The sequence below is a fragment of the Cydia amplana genome, chromosome 6 (assembly GCF_948474715.1).
Source record: "Cydia amplana chromosome 6, ilCydAmpl1.1, whole genome shotgun sequence".
NCBI classification, from domain to species: domain Eukaryota; kingdom Metazoa; phylum Arthropoda; class Insecta; order Lepidoptera; family Tortricidae; genus Cydia; species Cydia amplana.
In genome coordinates this window covers 19295986-19321625 of record NC_086074.1, presented here as the reverse complement: position 1 = coordinate 19321625, position 25640 = coordinate 19295986, and the positions used below count along the sequence as shown (strand labels likewise).

The window sequence follows — 25640 nt, the reverse complement described above, 5'->3', positions numbered from 1 at the left end:
ACGGTTAACCGTCAAACTAAAATGATTAGCCGAGATGTCAAGTTTGGCATGTCACCCAGGCACCTTAACAACTTAATTTATGTTGAGACTGAGTAAATGTTCGCGCGTTGTTTGTCTTTGTAGTCGATTTATTATGTAGCGCGGTACACCGCCATAATGTGAAGTTAGGTTTAGGTAATTGTCTTTAGACTTGTACTCGTCTCTTGGGGATACGTTTAGATTAAACTGTAATATGTGCCGTATGATTACTCTTAAATTTTTGTTTATTAAGTTACTAAGTAAACTGTGATTCTTCAAATAATTTGCTAAGACTAAATTTTGCTTGGCGCTTCGGTGAAGCCATCCCACCATCCTCAATATTGTTTAAAAATTATATTATATGTACTTATTTTATACTCATACTCATACTCATTCATTATTGGTAATAGGTGATTGCATGTCAACTTACATAGTACAAATAACATAATAAAAACAAAAATTATAAAGTATTCTAAATATTAAAGTTGATTCGCTACTTGCGTAGTTTTATATTTTCATAGAAGTAAGAATCCGAACCTACAACTTTTACAAGCAACTCAACAACGTCAAAACAGGTCAACCACACACAAAGTCTCTTTTAGAACCTCGTATCATTGGTTACTGTTGTTTGATTTTCAATCTTGATTATAATCGGTAAGGTTCAAGTTTGACTGAACACAAATCCTAATACGAACAAGATTTCCTTTCCATATTTCGCAGCCAAGCAACACGGCTGAGTGCTTCAGTCAAAGGTCAAAAGAGTCCTGTAGGGAAAAATGAGAATTTCTATATTAGGTATTTGCAATATGTCGCTTTCTATATAATTTGATTTCACCCAAAATAATTATTGAATCGGACTCACAAAGTAAGTAGAGCAAAAAGTTGCAAAAACCTATTATTATAAAACAGAAACACTTTAAACTAGATACGATCTTCAGCATTAAACATGTCGTCTATTAAGAATTATATGACATAATATGTAATGCTTTGTAAAAATGGCAGCTTTGATTGAATAAGTACTATTAAGTATACAGGGGAGCCCAAAAATACGTTGGCAATGAATTTTTATAAATATATTTCTTAATTACATGTTACTTACGAATGAATGTAACAAAACGTATTATCTTCAAAATATCCTCCTTTAGCTTTGATACAAAAACGCAAACGTTTGTTAAAATGATAAACAACATGCCACAGTAAAAAAATGTCTACTTTATTTAAGCCAATCTGTAGTTGCTTATGCTCTATAAGCATAAAACATATTCATTATCATAGAATTCTATCAACAAACACTGAAACTCATTAACTGAAACAAGGTCTGAAAATGACGTGTTGGTACGTGTACGAGTTGGTTTATCATCCCATCTTATGGCTAAAGCCATTAGCCCATTAATTTCGCAACCGCGACGCCTAAAATGCTTAGACGCAGTTAAGGGTTAATGCTATTATCAAGGTGTTCTGAGAAATTCAAGAACTATAATCTTATTAAATCCACTTGGGTGACTTTCAAAATGAAGATATCACTTAAATACCAGTATAATACCTTCTTAAATTGAACATAGTACTTAAATTAATGTGTCGAGAAGATTTTGCTTGAAGCTAACTTGAATATAAAAAATTAAGGGAGTGTCATTAGAAACGTAATATTTTCATATAAATTTGACTTCAATAATGACATTTCCACACTTAGTCATTGCAAATATCCAAGATTTACCCATTTCATCGCGTTTAGGTCCTTTTTTAGGGTTCCGTACCCAAAGGGTAAAAACGGGACCCTATTACTAAGACTCCGCTGTCCGTCTGTCCGTCCGTCCGTCCGTCCGTCCGTCCGTCCGTCTGTCACCAGGCTGTATCTCACGAACCGTGATAGCTAGACAGTTGAAATTTTCACAGATGATGTATTTCTGTTGCCGCTATAACAACAAATACTAAAAACAGAACAAAATAAAGATTTAAGTGGGGCTCCCATACAACAAACGTGATTTTTGACCGAAGTTAAGCAACGTCGGGCGGGGTCAGTACTTGGATAGGTGACCGTTTTTTTGCTTGTTTTTTTGTTGATGGTGCGGAACCCTCCGTGCGCGAGTCCGACTCGCACTTGGCCGTTTTTTTTTACGAATAAGCGATTCAAGATAATTAAGGTCTAAATAAAATAATATCGAATACTTCCCAGATTTTCCCACCCCCAAAGGATTATTCATCTCGTTTATCGCTGTGCTTATAACATCTGTCACGTTCAGATAAGTGCCTATATATTAAGTAGCACCTTTACCCACTGGGCACTGTGAATTCTTTATTATAACCCACAAACTTAATGTAACATCGGAATAAAAGAAATCGCCTACACGTGTGCGCTAACATCGCTCTGTATTCCCTCAAATTTAACCACATAAACTGGTGATCTATGTTTACATATAGTAGTAACGGTTGTGTAGGTCAAGCTTGTGCTAGTTTTCCTAAAGCGAGTGCTTAGTGAGTGATGGGTACCTACGGGAGGCCAGGTATAATGCCCGCTCGCGGCGGTATTAAATCATGAAAGACAAGACTCTTAGCGCAACGAGCGGCGTATATCACACGCGGCGTGGCGTGACGGTCGGTTGCGTCTGTTCCGTGTGTCGGTTCCACTAACAGTGGATAGGTTTGGTAATGTAAACGGAAAGAAACCGAAAGACGATGAGATGGTTTTAGGAGGCGACAAAAGATATGGCGTGCCTCATGAAACCTGCGACGGAAGAAAATGCCACCGCGCGGGATCTCAATTACTCTGAAGAAATACTACCGTTAAAAATTTTGCATTATCAGATTCCTCGGCAATATCATTAGATTTATACATGATTTTTTCCTATCAAGCCAATCTTTATCCTTTTAAGGTTTTAGTTAGAGCCTGCCCTTGAATATACTTAATCTTTATCCTTTTAAGGTTTTAGTTAGAGCCTGCCCTTGAATATACTTAGTCTAGTTTCGGTCTAGGTGTTATTTGAGTGCCTAACGTTTATTTTACAATCGTCAGCAGTCTGCATATTTTAATGTAATTTAAACTAAGTACTCACAGAGCCTTGGTATCTTGTCTAGTTAAACTCTAAATCTAAACAAACGGTAGGTATACTGTTTCCATCCATCTACTGTGGTTTGTCTAGAAATGTTGCTTGTACTCAGTATAAAATCGAGCCATTAATATCGTTGTGAACTCGCACGCTCGTTCAAGTTGCCAACTCGCTCCCGAGGGAATACTTACTGGAACGTGTTCCAACTTGATAGTTTCGAAAATTGCAAAACGTCACTATCGATAAACTGTTACAATTTGCGGCCCGATTCGAACAATCCTTATAAGATATCACAGCGATACAATACAGTGCCAGTGTCAGTGTCAAAATTGACATTTCTTTAACCAAAAACTTTTGATACTTACTTATCGGTATCGTATCGCCGTGATATCTTTTAAATATTGTTCGAATCGGACCGAAACTGTTACAATGTTTAGCGTCTTCATTTGAGAATAAGTAGTTGTAGAAACTAGTTTTATCTTTTACATCGTCTATTAGCGTTGTTTTCTATTTCCATTCGTTTACACTTTCAGCATTATCAGATTAGAACAAGGCATATAAATGCGAATTTATTTTCAAAGGTGCGTTTTGTTTTAAAGGAATATCGAGAAAATTTATATCTTGCTTGATCATTTCATTGAGAGATATTTTATACTTTCATTATCACATACACAATGAAATGTTTAATATGTATACAGATACAGTAGGTATATTATTTATATAAGTCATATTCGATTCTCACTACCCGTAAAGGCCGTAAAAGTAGCATATTCCCCTTAAACCTCACCGTCCAGGCGCACATCCTATCAAAAAACCTTCCTACACTAATGATTTTACTTTCTCGCTTCCACTACACTTTTGAAAAGTAAAAAAATGTGAAAAAACCTCGTCTCTGGTGGAGCGGCGATGCGTGAAATCGACGAGGGACCCAAAAAGACGCCCGAGGTACCGGATTATTGTAACAATGTTTGAGGACCCACTGCGAGCTCGCTGATTGCGAACTGATGGGATTTGTTGCTATTTTACCGGAATTATGGATCTTAAGACCAACCTTCGGTCGTAATAAGGCCCTTGGATGATTAATGGATGAAACATAAATATGTATAGAAATATAAGAACATGTACAGGAACATGATATAAAAATATCGTATCTTAATCTAAAAACATCAAAACAGGTAGGTACAACAGATATGATACGATTTTTAGAAAATGTATACTAAAAAGTCAGTATTAGGTACTTACATCCAAAATTTTACTGTGAAAAAAAAATTCGTTACGCTCCATGGAGTAAATTGCTTTAAAGAACAATGTTATTAAGTATTACAAGTTTAAACGAATGAACGTGTCTAGAAGAAAACTACCAATCACTAACTTTATTAGCAGACTAAAAATCTAACCTAAGCTCAGAGTTATCGATATAGGCTCACGCTCGTATATCTTACGGAAGTAAATCGAATCTTCTAATCTGAAGAGATCCGATCCTTTCACCTAATGATATTTGGCGCCCAACGTGGGGCCGATACTGCGAAGATTCAAATCGAAATTTCCATCGTGCTATTTCTATCGCTTAGTTCTTTTATAACATGCGTGGGAAAAAGAAAGGGCGAATAATACGAGATTACGTAGTGACCTCCTTTTTTTTGGTATAGTATTTGCTAACGTTGCAAATATCATTTTGTTTTGTACAATATCGGAAAACTTCGTAAAAGCAGTTTTGCGGATAATAAAAAAAGAAAAGCACACAAGCAAGGAACGAGGTTTATTTTCCTGTATTTATTATTCCAAACCTGCACCTTAATGACGTAACGGTTAATTTACGAGAGTCAAATACCTACAATAATAATACGAAGAAGCCAAAATGAATTCATCAAGGACTGGAGATATAGATAACGAATGAAAACGAAAATAAAAGGCACCCAATAAATTTAAAAAAGCAATTATTTTTTTATGATATTACATTATTAGGTAATCATCAGCAATCGCTTTAAAAATAACTTAATTATAAAAAACAACAGGCGGGTACTGGGTTTGAAATACGAAGGAATCGATTGAAAGGTTTCCATTATTCAATGCCAGTGACGGGCGACTGAGCGCTTCCCGCTGCCAATATCACTAAGGCGGCCATCTTGAATAAAAAAAAACTTAATTATAAGGTTGCGTAAATAAATAAAAGGAAAAGCTTGAGGCGAATAATTTTTGCAATATTATTCATGAAAAAACAAGTGCATTTAAAATTGTATTTGTTGATTATGTTACAAAAAAATAACACAATAGGTAGGTACATGTGCTTGAAAAAGTGAGAGAATAAATGTCATTTATCATTTTTGGTAACATGCAATTATTGATCGTAAAAATAACAATAAGTACGTGTAATTATTTCTAACCATCGTGCTTTCATCGATTATGGATTTTTAAGAAAAGTGGTTCTAAAGTTAAGTAATTATAATACCTAGTTATTCAGTACAAATTGTTTATTACATTCCTTTACAAACTCGATTAGTACGAAACTTCATTAATTAAAAGTTGAGATAGATAACAGCCAGGTATCTCTAAACATTTCTCGCCCAGCTATGAAAATATGAACGTAATATTATGTATAATTATGTGGCAGATAGTTTTTAACAATTTACCTACATGTTAAGGAACCGGAAAGACAGTTAGATATTTCCTAGAATGAATTTTAATGTTAAACCAATAAGCTTCACCTATACCGCTGGTGGCGCCACGGCTTGTCCTGAGGCAATCATTTTAATCTAAATTCTAAAGAACATCATTGCCTCGTCTTAATTTTGTGAAAATATTAAAACGTTTATCGTTCAACGAAAAACAAGCTTCATATATGAACCAGCTTGGTCCAGAAACGTTGAAAATAAAGCGAAACTAGTTCGTATCTCGAAGTTTTAGAGGCCGCTAAAAGAAAACGGTCAGGAACTTTTTCCATCGCTTCCACTAGCTGGAGCTTACTACCGATTTTGTTTTTTTTTAGCTTCCAGCTATTTAATCCTAATACAAATTTAAATGAAGCTTTAGCACGGACTCATTAATTACTTAATGTGCTTGCAGCTTCGTGTTCCAGTGGGACGTAAGTGTGCTTATGTTTTGCTTTCTTTCTTTTAGTATGTATAAATCAGTGAAAGCATATAACTGGAAACCGCCTTTGGGAACATTACCGTTCAAATTCTCGGGCCAAATTAGCACACATACACAATTACGCCTACATTTAAATAAGACGATACGTTTACAGAGCCTGTCTCTATTACACTAACGTACACAGCTAAGTGTAGATGAAATGCATATAATGTCAATAACTACCAATCAGCGACATTAATCCGCTAATAACCTTCTTGCTGTACGTACTGGCCGCTGAGAGTTCGCGGTTCATATTTGATTAGAATATGACTTGGACAGGGATAGGTTTATGCCATACATTGAAGAACCAGTCAAATAATTCACGTATAATAATTTAATGCAGATTAAAACATAACTAGTTAAAATGTTGTTATGAAATTAAATGACAGACTAACTCAACATAATTAAATATTCATTGTTGTATAAATGTATTCCGCTATAATAAGTATTTTGTATATTTTATTATCAATCTGTATGGCAGTGTGAAGTCACGTTCAGAGCCCGTACCATGAGTCACTGACAGAGTCAAAACTGACATTTACGCTATCGAGAACGTAATTTACTTTCTATACATCTCGTTTGCACTAATATGCGAGTACGAGCGAGATGTATAGAAAGTAAATTACGTTCTCGACGGCGTTTATGTCAGTGCTAAACTGATGGTAGCCGTACTGGTATAGTCTGTCTGTTTTTCTAAGATCAAGTACGCCATAGTAAATGTATGGCGAACTTGATCTTAGAAATCGGACAGGCTATACAGCCTGCAAAATTTACATGGGTACACGAATCGGGTCAAAAACATTTGAACAGGCGGAGTCACAATAAATCCCCACTTTCAGTTCCAATGGAAATATTTTATTATGTACATAGCCGGTCAAGCAAGTTTGTCAGTAGAAAAAGGCGCAAAATTTTGTATGGGACCATAACCGTTCGCGCGCTTACATTTTCTAAATTTGCCGCTCTTTTCTACTGACGGAAATGGCTTGAGAGAGAACCTACATATATGTGACAGTAGAGAGTGGATTCAAATGATCAACATTTTCAGATAATGTGTGTATTTGTTATATTAATTCAGTGAAAGCGTGATAGAAAAAAATGTATCTACATATAGGAGACCGGGTATGATTATCTCACGGGTTATCTCATGAATAGAACATAATATTCTAGATATCTTGCCAGGCATCCACTCAATTTCATGTCTCTCTAATTGGACAGCTTTTTTCCATAGTTCTCTGCGAATAGCATCTTGTGGGAATCTGAATGGAAAGTAATGTAAAATGACAATACCAAATTTGATTATTAATTTGAAATAACTAGGTAGTTTTTTTATAGTTCCATCTCATGAAATAAAAAAGAAAAATACAAATCTGTAAGAAGGAATTTATTACTACATTTATAATTATATAGAAAACACCTAAACCAAACATAAGTTAATAAAATAGTCTACTTCATTTGGCATAAAACCATCCCTATTATCCTCGCAATTTAAAAAGTCGTATGTTGTTATGAAAGTCGTATGCAGTTATTACGTTTTAGCTTAGCACGATAGTATTGAAAAAATGTCGTCATGTTTATTCCAAATTTTACTGAAGTTATCTGTTTACTACAAGTGAAAAGTGATTCCACTGTCCTTGATATGAACTAAAATAACTTCTGCACCACTTCACGACACATGAAGACATTTACAATTACAAAAAAACGTAGTTTTTATAAACTAATTTAGCCATCCGTCACTGACTGTCATCTCGGACGAACTGAAGTTGCCAATCGAACACTCTGTAAGCACCGCCTACAATCGAATACTTTACGTTGGGTCATAATTGAGCGGACAGAATACTTCCATGGTTTATATGCGTTCACTGGTATAAATAAACAACGAGACCCGCTGATGTGTTGAAAATATGTTCTAAAGTCAGACTGCCGGAATAATGAAGGTACCAGGTAATATTGCGACAGGCAGCGCTTTGGGAATACGTATGAAATCAATGTTGGCGAATTGGCAAGAAACGTAAGCAACCATATTGCTTATTACATATAGGTAGGTATTATAATAATGTAGCTTACAATAATAAAATATGACTGATATTCAGTTAGCAAAGTTTAAACGCGGTGAAAGTATCCTGAAATAGTATAAAATTGTTACCTATCTAATGTTAACTGATTTTGTTTCTGACCTAAAAATTCTAAACAAATCTTTACCTACTTACATTAAGTATTCGAATACGATTCTACGACATAATTTTGTATGTGAAAAAAAAAACAATCAATCTAAGTATATATACATACGTACTTATAATAAAGACGTATTTATTAAGAATATTTTTAACCGGATATGCACGGTTTCCAGGATATTAAAGCCGATTTAATTAATTTAATGTAATAAGGCCCTTAATTAGGCATTTTTATAAAAGTTTGATAATAAACATTTATAAAATCCGAAGAAAAAATCCGCTAACCGAAACTGACAATAATATTTCGCGCATTCAACGAAAATGTCTCACAATTCAATTCTTTCGCGTTGAGTGCTTCATTCTTTTGCATTGAGCACTGGTTCTTTTCAAGCTGACCCTTCGGTGGCAATGCCAATGTTAAGCGATAACTGTGACTGTTATCGATATGCTTTTGCGCTATTGTGTTCAAAATATCGCCGCTGACTGACTTGACTTTATTATTCTTTATTTTTTGGGGTAAACGATGTTTAAGTTAGAATTTATAGATAGATAGCGTTTTTAACTTAATACAGTATATAGATATTAGTAGGCAGAATAATATTATGATCATATTTTTATCTTAATTGGTAACAAGTCTAAATAGGCTAAACGAAATACTTCATTGCTGAATAAAACACCGAAAACATTATGGTCCATTTGATCATTACATCATCATCAGTGCGACGTATTATGCGTAATTGCTGAAGAGTATGTAGGTATTATTGATTAATTAGTTAGTGTTACAAAGAAGTTTTTAATCGCATATTTTCATGACAGAAATCGCATACATACACACTCTAGAAATCATTGAAGCTCGTCAATAAACTTTTTATCAAACGCATCAGTGTTGAGTGACATGGAACAGACAATTTGACAAACATTCGCTGAAGGATTCCATTGGCAGCACAAATGTCGATGATTCCTTTCCACTTGCAGGTGTGGCTGATCGCAATCGGACGTTGGAACCGGGATTAAAGTCTGCGGTTAGCGTGTGGCACAATTGAGCAGTTTGCTACGGTTACCTATATTAGTTACTACATCTAAATAACACCTGACTGGGACATAACCTGGAAATGAAATCATCGAATCATCATTTCAGAGGTTAGAAATAGGACTGAACACAAGAGTCAGTAAGAAAATTTAACTTCAGATCACAATTGCTAATAGTAAAAAGTAAATAAAATATATTTGAAAAGTAAAATTCAATGAAGTCGAAACGTATCACGCTCAACCCGCTTCATAGATAAACAATGAGCCACTTTTAAAGCATGAGAATGGACAAATAATAAGGTTATTAAAACACAGAGCCGTCGATAGCTTTTGACTGGATATGGATCCTAAAACGTTATAGATATTATGTTTAGCTTTAAGTATTATCGAAACCTAGCAACATAAAGCATCTTTTAGTGTAAAAGATGCAACTGGAACATAAGTTACAAAAAAGCGTCTGACATTGTATACGTACTACATAGGGTTTGCACGACGGATCCGAAATGTATGGGAAGATCCGCGGATCCGGATCCAGATCCGGATAATTTCATACATTCCGGATTCGGATTGCAAACCCTAGTACTACACCTTAATACTTTCGGAGTGCCACAAGGTAGTGTTCTAGGCCACACTCTGTAAACCTAGTTTTGTTGTTTGCAAGTTAAACTTGAATATGTGCATTAAACTGAATTTGCACAGCACTTGCGCCACACGAAACACGGTTAACGGTGGCTCCGGATTCAGCGTACCGCTCGGTACAGATAGCGTTGTGGCCTCCATTTGCGGTCTATACAACATTTGAGCGGATTAATAGTTTGACGACCAGGTATAGTTTCCATGTTGATGATTTGTACAACTTATGCTTATTGAATCTAGGTTCTCCACTCCATCAAATATTACCTCTAAATTACCTATATCAAACCATTTGGCCAAATGTACAATTTTAACTATTTTTCCTTATTAAAATCCCGTAACGCTGTTTCCGATTCAATGAACTAAAATAATATTTCACGTAACATTTCATCAGTTTGAGATCCCATATAAATAATTGAAAACAATACATTGGCATCAAACGAAGCGGAGACGAACTAAAGTAATCCCAGATCACGGAATTGAAATTAGCAAAAAGATCGAATGCCTATAACGCGGCAATTATGTTAATTCTGGCGATAAAACGCGATTTTATCTTCTGTCGCGCGATTGAAACGTCAGATTTTATCGCTGCAAAAGTGGAAAATTAAATAAATGACCGCATTTGCATTTAAAGGGGTAGTAATTTCTGTACGCTTACACGATACAATAACCAGAGTTTACTTTTTATTAATATCGGTATCATCGGTTCGGTTGTTTTAATTTCGCTACTTCCTCTTTTATTGTTCATTACTTTCAATGAATACGACAAAAGTTACAACAGAAAAGCTTTCAAAGGCGCTTTCCAGCTTTTTTTGGCAATAAGTATATTCATTTTAAGGAAAGTTTCGTTTGCCTAACAACTTCTACACACATTAAGCTCTAAAACCTGACGAGTAAAATATACCTTTAAATTTTAAATCAGTGATAAACAAAGTAGTTTGATACGTATTGACAAATGAATTTCTAATAGGTACCTAATATAGTATAGTACTTAGTATTAGGTAGTCAGGTAACTACATATTAACAATTACCTATTTTTAATATGTAGTCTGTAAGATTTATCATATTTCGTAAAAATATCCTCTAAGAAAATCAATAGAAGCCTCTAACAAAACGTACACAATTAATTCGTGTTGTTTTGTGAATCCGATATTTATTTATCAAAACATTCCTCTCGGGCGCAAATACAATTTGTTCCGTACGAAACCCGATATCATTAGGTAAACTTTATTAATAAATAACTTAACTACAATTCCTGTTCGATGGAAAATAATGTAGTTCCAAATTTGAAATATGTTCCGTTTCAAAACTAATGAAATACTCTTTGGCTCACGTTTCGTTGCAGATTTCGTTTTAATATTTTAATGAGGATTATATCCATGCAGTTATATTGCTCATATCGCTTGCAGAGTTATATGAAAACAAAGTTATTTCATACCTAGTAGTTTTAAACGATAATTGTATTCAGTTTCAGACGCGAGGTTTACCGTTTTATTTATATAATTGAATATTACATATCGTAAATATTTACTTTCAATAGGTAGGTACTTATTTAATATTATGAAATCAAGTCAGAGTTAGAAATAAGTATTAAAATGCATACAAATATCAACTCCCTAGCAGTTCGTCGCAAACTTTACAAACCCCATAATATTTTAGAATTGAATCCAACCCGACACAAATTTTAGGTTTTTGTACCTACATACTAAGGTTTTTTTTTTCATATGTACTAGTATGAGTAGGGATTATATTTGTGCATTATTATTGTCTATCATCTATTACAATAAAATAATTATGGTCCATTCTATGACTAAGTAAATTAATTGTATAATAATTCAATACATAGGTTTATTATTTAATATATTACCATCTGGAAACATAACGTCTCACCTGTCTACATACTTCGTTCATTCACTCATCCATCATTTTGACGGGGTTTTGTGAAAATACTGAACAAAATGATTGAATGCATTTAATTATTTCGGTCATTAATAAATATTTGCACTAACGAACGCGAGATGATTCAGGATATTTAATACTACATTTGTTTCATTTAATTGTTAATAATATAATATGAATTATGAAGCGAAAAAATATATTTACTACGTTGTGCAACCATCTGAAAAACGTGATTAATTATCTTCATGAAAATGTAAAAATAATTATGTTATTACAATTTTGTTCATTGTAATGGATGAAAAAAGTTACATGTTCAAGTTATTAAGATTGTGATATTAACAAGTAAACTCAATAAAACAAATTTATATGTCTGTTTATGAATATATTATGTAGATACGCAATGGACTGACGGACTGTCAAGGACTGGACTGTAAGCTCAGAAACTTAAATAAAAATTAAAAAGTTCCTTCATAAAAAGGCGAGTGCATTAAACCAACCAACAAAGCAACATTATTCCAAACACAAAATTAAAATAAAATACAAAAAACTGGAGCCTTTGCACAAAAACAAAACAACGCGTAGAGGAAGTTTTGCATAAAAAACACTTAACCCTCAAGCGAGTCATCGATTTCGCGCGCAAACCGCACCGCCACCATTTTGTTTATGCCAGTGACGTCACAGCCCAGGGGACCAGCCCATTGAAAAACAATACAGCTCGATAAACCCTCCCATCCATGTTAATAATCCTACAACGATGTCCTTGGTTTTTTGAGATTCAGAACATTTTCTTTCTTTGAAACTGGCCTTGTGTGTTATGTTTACTTTTTTGTGTGTTATGTTTAAAATGGAGGTTACTGCTCGCAAGTATATTAAGCCAGCTAAGGGTGTGAGGGCCATGCATAGTGGAAAGTTCTGTAGCTTAATACGATATAAAAAGCATACTAACAAAGAGCGTACCTTCCCTGCACTTACGTCATTTTAATAAAAACGGTTATTTAAAGATATGGTTGTCTGTAAAGTCGGTTTACGGACGATAATTATGCGTGGTAACGTCATAAGAAAACATTGATGAAAAATTGCATACTAGAGTCTGTGCGGAAAGAGAAGGGTCGTAGAATGTATTGGATCCCATACATTTCACGACTCTTCTATTTCCGCACAGACTCTACCAATTAATTGCGCACTAGTGACGTTATCTTGGAGATCTGTTCACAACGTTACGATGGAGATATGTCCACAACGTTACCATGGAGATCTATCCACAACGTGACACTTTTTCGTGCATGCTACCGGTGTTCATCGATTTATAAGACGTTATCAAGTAAAAACAAAACTCATTGATAATAATGTCAACCGATCATGTTCAAATCATTTTGTTAAGCATTTTTTATGTCATATTTTAAACACCCGGTTCAAAAGTTTAAACCATTATTAGTCCCGTAATGTTGAAAATATGGTTTGGCGTCAAACAATTACAGCACTGTCAAATATATTATGAATAAAGACTACATAATTTCGAATTACCCATTACGGCCGACCGCTTGCGCCATCACGCCACCGCACAGACGTTTGTCATCCTATAATTTTCCCCCTTGAGCATTCCTTACCAACTTGCCCTTGCGGGCCAAGAATGGCAGGATATCATATAATTCTCGGGGCCTGAAGGAGTAGGTACGCAGGTAATTTACGGTCTTCCTCGGCGGTAATGCCCCAGAACCTACGGGGACGTTGAGGAAATAATAAATAAAGTGGCGTGAAATATTATCACCGGTTTGTGATTTTTTTGGCAGAGAAACTTCACAATGCGTAGTGAGAGCCGTTTGGGGTGATAAAGTGTTATGTTTTTATTCAATTTTAGACACATGGATTTTCTTTTTCCGAAATTTGAATTTCTTTAACTATCTCTGTATACAAATATGTGTATTTGTAAAGGATATTTGAATTAGGCGTAAACGAATCTTTGGAATAAAGCTATTAAAACGGATTGTATCGCGTATATTGAATTTATACTACATCCCGACGTTTGAACCCTTTACAGCGTTCGTGCTTGTGGTCAACTTCTTCAATATACGCGATATAATCCGTTTATAGTTTTATTTCATGAGTAACTATCGCGGTAACCAAAGACAATATTATGTATCTTTGGTTTTAAAATTATTAATATTTCAAGTGTTCAGAAGATCTTAATAATCAGGAAATAAAAAGGAATCAAACGATGCTTAAAGCCTGAAGTTACACTACGTGTCCATTACTCCACATGCAACGGTAACCGGTACAAGTATACGTTAACCGTTTAAAAAATATCTAGAACTTCTTGAATTATGGCTTGGTAGGTAATTAAACTGTCTAATCGTTTCCAATGTTATTATATATTTGTGAATTTTAGCTGCAGCATTTATATTTTCGCTGAGAACCTCTCATTAGCCAAAATCTAAAACATTTAAATTCCCCTCACGCTCTCAACGTTTAAACATACTGTATTATACCTTAACACGTTCGACTACTCTCGACGCAAATCAATTCGGCACTCATTCGATTGTGTCGTACACGACAAAAGCGCCTATTTCCCCCGGCCACGATTTTCCGAGTCGCAGCTCAAATTCTAAGCTGTTCCCAACTCGAGGAATGCAGCTTGAGCGAGAATTGTGTCAATTATTTTTGAGATGGTTGTCTGCTTACAACTGCTCTGTTGAAGGAATATGTACCTACTTATGTAGAAATCATTGTTATTTCATTTTAGATTACTTTTTATACTTAACATTGGCAAACAAGAATGTAGTAAGTCATATGATGCACGCAATCCCCTTAGGTAATTCATGACCATTTAAAAACCTGTGCACGAGACGCACGGGCGACTGACATTTGCGGCGGGCGATTTAAATCTCATTCTGATGTCACAATATAAGTGTGAATTGGCCTGTAAGTAAAAAAACCTGCTTATTTATTTTCAGTTGTGCACCCGTCGTCACGTTTCCCCCGACACTCGCTCCGGAGCGCGACAGGCGGCAACTACATTAAACTGGTGCACAAAGTCACGGCGTATGTGCTGTAAACAAGCTGTGCTTTGTATGCCAATCAAATATTTAGAGTTCCTTCGATGGATTCTTTGATAAATATGGAATTCTAGCTTTTGCTCGCGACTTGGTCTGTGTGGAATTAGTAGTTTGGGCCGCTTATCTTTTATCCAATCTGCTTTTTATTGGATCACCATTAAAAGTTAGATAGAAGATAACTATGACGGCTAGATAAAGTGAAATATCAATAATTCAATTTGAGCCCATGCTTGCATCAATTATCAGGCGATGCACCAATTACCTCACTCCCACACTGCTTACTAAATTACGATTTGACTATCATTAATCATTATATTAGAGTCGTTTTACGATACATTATAGTAAGTACGACTAACCTTACGGTATCTAAAATATTTCAGTACATTGACTAATACGGAACCTGTACAAGCAACGTAGCGCTCTCTAAAACAGAAATTTTATGCTTCTTTTAAAGCCTCGTATGTTTTTCTGCTCTCAGATTCTGTTGCCAGAGAATTTCAACGCTCCGGGGAGCGTCCAATCCGAACGGAAACCACAAAATCTATTACTCTTGAAATATACCTTGTAAGCTTGACAGAGGGTACAATTTTGAACAACAAATTTTTGAGGCCATTGGTTCATGGTTTTTGTGAACAATTCATATTGTGCGGAAGCAAAGCAAGGTTAGGTCGTGTGTACGTATTTGTGGAAATTTGGTAACTATGATTGTTTTTCAAACGTTATTATTACGTACCTACCTACTATGTATAAAGTTAGACACAGTAGGGTGCTTCTTCGACGTTACTGTACCAACCCCGAAATCTCCTCAAATATATAAAGCTGTTCTATCGAAAACGTCGATAGTAGCTCAGGAAAAATGTATAACAAGAACAAACTATTTGGCGATTTTAAGATGGGTCCATAACGTTGTTATGAATGAATGAATGAATGAAATCTTTATTTCAGGCAACTAGTGGCCCATACATAAATACCTAATCATATGAGTATGACCTACTTGTACCTATATTGTTCACACAGAGTAAATATGGCTGGCTACCTTAACATTGTAAAACACTGTTTCATAACAAAGATCCTTTTGACACTTTCAGTGCCAAGCGCCCCATTTCCAATACAAAATTAACCCACCTAGCGGGTTCTTAAAATTAGATATAATTCCCTATTTGAAATTTTTATGTTTAAACTAATGTCTAACGAAACATAATCGAGACAACGCCCCTCAAAACACCACTTTTAACTTAGAGTTATACCAAGACAAGTCTGCAACGATTTTGATAGCACACGCAGTGCAAGTGTTATTTATACGTCATAATTTTAAAGAAGTTTGACGTTTAAAATAACACTTGCACTGGGTGTGCTATCAAAATCGTTACAGACTTTTCTTGGTGTAACTCTAATTATCTGCCTCGCATGTCACTGTCAAATTAGTTGATACCTTTGTGACAGTTAAATACGAAACTTTATTACAAGTGTCTAGAGAAATTAATATTTGAAGGTCCTTCGCAATATAATTTACGTCGATTCATCTCGCAAACGAAAAGACGGATTGGTCCAAATTATAACTCCCGCAACGAAAGCTTTGAAGATGAAACGACGAACAAGTGATGTCCCTTAGATTATTTAACGGTTGAAAACACAACCATGGTAGGTATAAAATCATTCTATTTATTTAAATAGGTACGCTTTGAAAGCAAAATGTTTTGGCAATATGAATAAAATTATATAAGAAAAATAAAAAAGTTAGGTACTCATTTTTTTCAGTCATATATTGAGATAAGGAAATGAATGAGCGTGTGATATTTTTGATAAACAATTTCCTTGTGTTTAGTTCATTTTGAACACCCCTGCCGCTAAACAACATCTGCTGTTCACTGACTGGTCGTGACTAAATGCGCGTAGAAGGCACAAACTGATCATTTATTAAGTAAGTAATTAACATTAAGTACAGCAACATAATTCAAATAGGATTACAAGTACGTACCTAAGAGTGATTCTCAAAATAGTGGCATCTTAACCTGTCATCGAGTTTTTGAATTGAATGTATCTTTATTTGCCCTTTTCCACATGAAACAAAAATGTATCTAGATAAACTAAAACAATGTTTATCGAGGCCAAGTCATTATTTTTATTTAAATTTAATACTTATATTTATAAAAAATAAAGAGTAGCACTTTTCACTGTAACCTGTCTTGTCCAAAAGCATCGCTCTTCCAGTTTTAGTTCTTTAGATTTTATAAGCATTAATTTATGTAAATAAAATATCATGCTATATAATAACATAAACAATACCTTTTAAAATGTACTTTGCACATGCCTTATATAAATTTTTTACAACAATATTCACGCACGAAGTTTGTCCAAGGATATTTTCACAGTTAATCTGTACCAACCTGTACATGCGCGGTATTGCATCTGACTCATACACAGAAAATTTTATTTAGATCATAACTATGGCAAAATATTAGGTAAGCATCAAGCTAACCACCGTAGGGTACCATCATGACCCATGTGTCGTAGTTTCGTAGAGACAAGTGGTTAAAGACAGACATCTGGGGTTTTGTAACGGAATGTTAACTTTAACTTGTCTCGATTATTTTAAGAATTTGGTATGGGGCCTAATGTAATAATATCATTTTAATATTGTATGAACGTTTATTCAACTATGCTAAAAGTGAGACATTCGTATTATTATCCGTTCAAGGGAAAAAATAAAAATGATGTATTTTTCACTGTAACCTGCTTAACTTTAACCTGTGTTTAATGTATAGGTTATTGTAAGTTTTGAAAATAACTTCTTTATTTTTCGTTCCCTTTTAAAAATTCGGGGTACTTGAAGTAGTAAAACATATTTTTTATTCTTAAAAGTAAAATAAAATACAAAATATTTTTTTTCATTAACTTTAACCGGTCGGTGCCACTTTCTTGAGAATCACTCCTAAGTAAAACACAAAAAAACTGCTTTACTTACTACAAATAACTAAATTGTAAATAGATCATTAGGGCCGTCAAAGACAATCTACTCAAAGGTTAACTGGAAAAAATCCCTTAAAGGGATAAGTTCGCCTTTGTACTGCCTATCCTGTGCCATAAATGTATGTTTTGGATTTTGTACAATAAAGAGTTTATACATACATACATACATACATACATACATACATACAATCTGATTGAAAGCAAAAAATAAAATGCAAATATGTCTATTTTTCCTCAATAACTAATAGAAGATGAAGATGACATCATACGGTAAGATGAAACTTGTGAACCGAATAAAAATATCTTGCGCAGATTTAATAAATACCAAGAGGCAATAAATATCGTGTTCCTTGACGAAAAAACAGAGAGCGTTGAGTTACGAGGTTTTTGAACGAATCCATAACACATGTCTCGATATCGATACAGTAAAGCAATTATATCAGTAGGATGTATACAAGTGGTACCTATTTTTTTTTATCCTTTCAAGTGGCGTTCAACCCTGGGTCGGATCGAGAAGCAGTAGAATGGCGGAAATCCAGCATGCTGTATCCGCACCTTTTTCATGAGCATTACACAATCTAGCCCTTATTTAAACCTAAGAACAAACTCTCCTGTAAAAAGTAATGAAATAAACGCATTTGTATTTGTATAAGGGTAAATTTTTGAAGAGGGTGTTTTTTCGACATTTGTATGGCATTTTTTTTGTTTTTGGAAAATTTGATTTATAATCATCGATTTAGGAAGGATTCTTAACAACAAAAAATATACTGTACGAGGCACCACTCTACTTTTTATAGTTTGCTAGATATGGATGTCTGAAAATCGACATTTGTATGGCACTATTTAGCAATTTTTAAGGCGCTTTAGACATGTATATGGCATTTTTTCGACATTGTACGGCAGTATCAAAATGATTATGTCACTATTTATTAATTTTGTGGCATTTGTAAGACCCTGACGACATTTGTATGACACCTTTTCGACATTTGTATGGCACTATGTCGACATTTGTATGCCACAATCGACATCTGTATGGTCAAAATAGCCGTACAAATGTCGCCATACAAATGTCGCCAATAATATTTTTTGGTGAAATTTCTTACACCATATAACCGATTCACTTATTTATTTTACTATATTTGCAACTATTATTATGAAATACACATTTTTATTTCGACTGTGTACCAACATATGAAGCGTCCATACAAATGTCATTGTAGTCGTAGCAAAATATATCGAAAGAGATTATTAGATAAATAAAACTGTTTCCGCGTGCATACTTAATGGTGGAAGATGCCCAACTAACCGCACTATTGCGTCGTAAAGTTAATTTAATCGTTATTCAATAGACAAAGAAGATTTTGGGGGGTATCTTTAAGTCATAACAAAACAAGTGCCGCGCGGGACAACGATAAAAAGGCTTCTCTTGTTTTATTAAATAACGCATTAAATTATCGAAATGACTAAATAAATCCTCTAGAAAATGCTCTTTATAAAAATATAAAGCTATTCATAATACGTTGCCTACATCAAATTTTATGATTTTTTAAATTGGGCAATGCTGCCACTGGGACACGCGAAAAACGGCAAATTTCGCTGTTTTTGGACCTTCAAATGCGATTTTGTCAGAAACAAATAATATTGAAGGTACAGTTGTACATTATTTTTAAAGTTTATAATACACTGAATGAAAATATATACATATCTAGTTGTTTTTAGTCCTATGGACTTCGAGTTTTAGCCGTGGGACAGCAAAAAATGCCTATTTGAAAATTGACCCATAAGAAGTTAAATTATTAGGTAAATGTTTCCCGGCATTTTTTTTTAATGTTTCTAACAGGACATAATTATATTTATATGCATTTTGCAATTTATTTAATTACTGAAAGTATTTACACGCAACACGGTTTGATATTTTTAATTATAAATACCGCGAAGGAATGTCGTAGGCCGTTTAAAAAATATTACAAATCCTAAAAATCCTGCGGCAGAAGATTTTTTATACTGAATATGCTTGTGCCGCATAGTGCCGCACACTGGCGGAATCCCGCCTTTAACCTACTTATTTATTCGTACTGTTTACGCACTGTGTGCTACCATGCACTGTCGAATATTGCGTTCCTGGGGATCATAATATCCCTCCCCAATAACACGGCGTGCATACGGCCTGGAGAGTAATTCTCCGAAGACATCTACAAGGGAAAAACGTCTCAACGACATATCAACTCCATACGCCTTAATTTCATTTTTCCCTGGACGATGTAATAATCTATGGGCTTTTGGCCGATATTTCTATATGTGATAATACATTGTTTTCAGTCGTTTCAGCGGTTTCTGATATATGAAAATGCTGCGAGCACGAGTATGGCCTTCGTCTGGTAGAATTGCAAATAATAGTTTTCCTGTTGTGATACTTTTTTATTTCTTGTAATATTCAAATAAAACATAATATGTGAAGATAGACCTAGAAGTCTTCTAGAAGTCTCTAGAAGTTTATCATTATCACCTACCACCAGTAAATGTCATACGCCTGCTGAGCTGAGTACAAGATTTAATTTGTATTTCTTCAGTTTAACCGCAATGACATTTAGTTCGCAAAAACTGAAAACCCATTTTTAACATTTAAAACTTCCGCGTTTTGAACACATAGGTAATAAAACATATTTTGCTGGGTCTATCATGAATTTAGGTTAGGTATTAGCAAAATGTCATAACAGAAATTTGTGTAGCCATCCGACGAAAAGTGTATGAAAAAAATTGAGGTACACATCACAATTTAAAACCATCCACCACACATCAATAGACCGGCACGCTGAAAATAAAGGTACCTAACAAAATAAATTCGCGATTGACCCTGAATAAATATTTAAAAATGGAAATCTCCTAGGATTTAAAATTGTACTCACGTGTTAAGCTCGAGGTCTAATCTGAACTTGTGGTTGAAAGCTTTGATGAGGAGGGAGGTCCGGTGGAAGTGTTTGCCAGTCTGTAACAAAATAAAAACATCGTTAGTTTCTTCATTAAGGTGCCGTAGGTTCAGAGAGCAAAATATCTCGTGGCCGCTCTCCAACACGATGAACAGACTAAGGGTCGGTTGCACCAAACTGATGCCATCGTTAAAGAGTTCGCAAAATTTTATTGTATGGAAAGTTTCATAGTAAACCGCCGTGGCGCGCCGGCTGACGTTGATCAGTCTGTCAAGTGCGTATAGTGTAACTGGCACTAAGTCCATCACAGGAAATACAGTCAACGATTGCTCCCACTCCACCAAAAAAGGAGCCACATCGCGATGGATCACAAGAGCTGCGCTAGCGCAGAAATCGACCGTGACATGACCACGACCACGTCAATATAGTGCATGACTAAGAAGACCAACCAACATGACCTACAAGCCGTGATGGTCAACCAAATCCTTCGAGGAGCACAAAGGAGAAAAAACACCAACTATACATTGATTGATTAGCAATCTTGAAGTTTTATTCTAACGACTTAATCGATTCGAATTCCGATTTTTCTTTACTTTTGCTCGATAAATAAAATCACAAACATAGGTCTAGAATTTGTATCAACTTATGCACAAAAGTCTAAAGAAAATTGCTTCTTAAAATGTGCATATTTGTTTTTTAGAGAGCAATCGATACATCCATGGAGGTGTACCCAAGTGGGTACAATGGGCGCTAATGGATTAATACAAAATTAACTTGGAGGGCTATTGAAACTTTATACTCTGGTTACGATTTGATAGATTTGATTTGAAGAGTTATGAAACAGTTTAATACACAGATTATAAAGTTTAAATCGGCCCCCATGACTACCGATTGAAACTTATATTACCTATATAAATAATATCGAATTTTATTGATGTATGTAAAAACTTTTTAATTCTGTTGTGGTTTATATATGCATGCTACGTGAAAAAAATAATTTATACAAAATAAACTGAAATAGATTATTTATAATAAAAATAATTTGATTTATTGCCAAGTTATACCAATGAGTAGGTAATAGATTTTTCAAATCAAAATACCGCTCGTCGCGTGCACTGGTAAACAATTATCAGCCATATTTGAACTTTAAGATACGTCAGATACTAGAGATTGAAACGATATGAATTGGATATATCAGTGTCAAACAAGTGTCAAAAGTGACGAGTTTGTTTGAAGAAACGTCACTTTTGGCACTTGTTTGACACTGACATATCCATATTCCATATCGTTTCAATCTCTAGTATTTGACGTATCTTAAAGTTCGAATATGGGCGTTAGTCACAATAATCGCCAGAAAATAATATGAAAGTTTTCATTAGATATTCTTGTACTATACATAAGGGAATAATTTATAACGTATAGTCGCAAATAACAAGAATGTTCAAGGAAAACATTTACCACCGTGCATTTAAAAATGCACGCTCCACCCGCAGGTAAATACGTTAATGAGAGTATACTTAAAACCGTTGTGTGTAGAGGCTTTTATTTGTTTAGTGCACCTCTTTAAGAGTCTAGCTAGGAATACTTAAAGTATACCGTATTAATTAATGTATATGTGGATTAAGTTAATTCCAATGTTTTAAGTACTGTGGCTGGATAAAAATTCAATATGTGGCTAGGGAACGTTTTTGCAATCTAAAAATAATATAATTTTTGACGTATCATAACGTCCAAATCAGGCCGTAAGTCACATAAAATGTAAGATTAATTCTCAATTTTCTGAAAATTACGAATTAATTTGGTTCTTACGTACCAAAATACCCACTTTGTTGCCCCTAATTATGATTACTTCAAACCAATATTTCTATATAGTTACGACTTTATTTTTATTTTATTTTATTTCATTTTGTTATTGTAAGATTTGTTATTAAGACAAGGTTATGATTTTTGATTGTATTAATGCTTGACATCTCATGCGTTGTGAGAGTAGGTACCTACATAGGAAATATTTGTCTGTACTTACACCTGTAAAGGTAGAGTCTTGGTGAGTCCGTGATACATTGTTTCAATAGTAATTACTGGCAATGTAACCATTTTCTCACAAACAATAAAGATTATGATTATTATATTACAGTATTATTATCATTCCTCACTTTTTTGAGGACCCTACTTGGACTAGGACCAAATGCTTAAAAGCTTGAAATATCGCTTCCTCGAATTGAATTGAAGAGATGTTTACAAAAACAACATAACTGACTACACTGGTTGACACCTGAAACGATTAACAATGTTCTTAAAAAAGTATCAACCGCTCTGTTGTTTTTGTAAACATCCCTTCAATTAGTATTACACGCATGAAACGAAGCATTCACCCATCCAAACATAACCATTTCGTGTCACTTTATAAATTGACACTTCACATTTGTGTACCCAGTGGAGCAAAGTAACATACCGTACTGATAACGGTCAAACAAGCCGAATTTGTTTCCAAAAAGGGTCCTACCGCATATTTGCAAAGGACCAAGAAAATAGGTCACTTTATACTCGCCTTTGGGGGTGCGTTCGAGTGAAAATTTTATTTCATTTGACTTACATTTAGGAGCGAGCAAACATAATTACGGCAGTTGACATTGAGGATTGATTTTTGCCGCTTCACTTAGCCCCGTGTTGCGCGGCTGAGCATTTCTGAGGCGCGTTCCGATCGCTAACTCAACACAGGCGAGTAACACTCAGGCTAACCAGTATAGCTGCACTCTTACTTACGTATAGTTTTTACCGCATCACCGATCGCACTATAGTGGTTTTCTTAGGTTGAATCACCCACGATAGCTTTTAGAATACACGCTTGAGTTCAGCCACTGACGGCGCTAAGCGACTTCGAAACGGGAGTTCGTTAAGCATTTTAATTTCCTTTTAAAGATGACAATGTGTTAGGAAAGATTGAGTTTGGAAGTCAAAATAGAAAATGCCATTCATTTGCACAGAGTCAGAATTTATTGAAAATCGCTGCCATGTTATTGAACTACTTATTTGTTTCATACCTGATTGCTACAGAGAAATAGAAAAGGAGTCATATGATTTTTAAGTCTGTGTGTAACATCAAAACTACTGACCAATTTTGGTCAATGAGGTGTCATTTGAATGTGTTTTGTGATTAAGTTAACGTAGGCATTCAACACAACTTAAATAAAAACCGTGTCGGACTCGCCCACCGAGGGTTCCACACGTTTTTAGTATTTGTTGTAATAGCGGCAACAGAAATATATCATCAGTGAAAATTTCAACTGTCTAGCTTTCACTGTTCATGAGATACAGCCTGGTGATAGACAGACAGACATACGGAACAGTGGAGTCGTATTAATAGCTAAAGCTTACTTATTTCTTTATGACATGAGGTTGACTGTATGTCACTTAACTTTTTTTAAACAACTATAGAATCCGCCTCAACACTTCCCTAATTACTTGTACAAAATACGTTATCATATTTCGCCGTACCTATTCCCTCAAAATTAAGCTATAACGACGTCAAAGAAAATAATTTCTTTGATTTATAAATAAGCACATAAATACGGTCCCAGGTTATAACCCCGACGTAATGAGGTAATCCTACACTTACCGGAGACCTTACCTTCTTTGAACGGATCAAAGTAAAAACTCAAAGAAACAAAGGGATGTCGAACTTATTATCAAATGTATGAAAGAACAAGGAAATCGGCAATGTTTAAGCAAAAATGCGCCTTTGAACGCTTGGAATACGGCCTAAAATATATATTCTCTAACAAAATTATGTGAAAATGTTACGAGTGTGACGTTTTTAGAGTGGTTCCGATTGGTTGGATTATTATTATTCTAATGGCTTGAGATTATGAGAAGCGGAATGAACTTTACAAGACCTTTTAGAGAAGTTAAGTGACGCTTTCTGAAGCCGGTTCCAGTGTTACGTTTTTTTTTGTTATTTTGTAACCAATATCACTATATTTGCCGCAGCACCAAGTGGCAAGTCGGGTACCTAATAAAAGTCAGGTACCGAGTACCGACCGTACCTTTTATGCGTCACTACCTGCATTTATTATTTATTTATTAAGAGGCTATCTGGATTGACATTTCTTGCATCAGGTGTAATAATAATAATAGGCCTTGAATTTGTTGCCATATTCGGCGCGATTCGTGAAATGAATTAGAGATTCACTAGATATGAAATAGTAAAGATATGTGACGTTCCACGGCAAAAGGTACCTTATGGCGGCTGGCGCTTACGCTATTATTAATAACGCCGCTCCAATATTCATATTTTTCCGTGGAACGTCACATATCTTTACTATTTCATATCTAGCGAATCTCTAAATCATTTCCCGAATTGCGCCGATTGTCTGTGTTTGAGCGAAGTATTCGACACTGTATGCTGCTTACGTGATTTTTTGTGATTGTATTAAAAAAATTCAGCACCAAATATAATTTAAAATATTAACGTCGAACGAAATCATGTACGTATTATTTGCGATATTCCGTTAAAACGTCTCACGTGATGACACGTAATGCAATCACGAATACCCCCCATTCAGTATGGTGGCGGGTATTCGGTGTCGGATTATGGTACGGCGTTGCAATTTAATAATGCGCCGCCCGAGGCGAGGACGATGCAAATTGTCGATTAAAATGTGTTCCCGGATTTTGTCGTTAAAAGATGAAAGGGAATTATTGAACAACTTTGTAGAACGCTGATTGGCAGACTTGTTGAGTATTCGTCGAATTTTGAGTTTAGAAACG

The 25640-nt window shown here is 34.8% G+C and overlaps 1 protein-coding gene across 12 annotated transcripts in view; it reads right to left on the bottom strand.

Annotated features, from left to right (window-relative positions):
- Positions 1-25640, bottom strand: part of LOC134649042 (disintegrin and metalloproteinase domain-containing protein 11) — a 631585-nt gene that overhangs the window by 184694 nt on the left and 421251 nt on the right. For all 12 annotated transcript variants that reach the window (XM_063503746.1, XM_063503744.1, XM_063503743.1 and 9 more), the window contains one exon: positions 20853-20932. In XM_063503746.1, coding sequence (XP_063359816.1) covers positions 20853-20932 — 80 coding nt within the window. The remainder of the gene's footprint in view (positions 1-20852; positions 20933-25640) is intronic.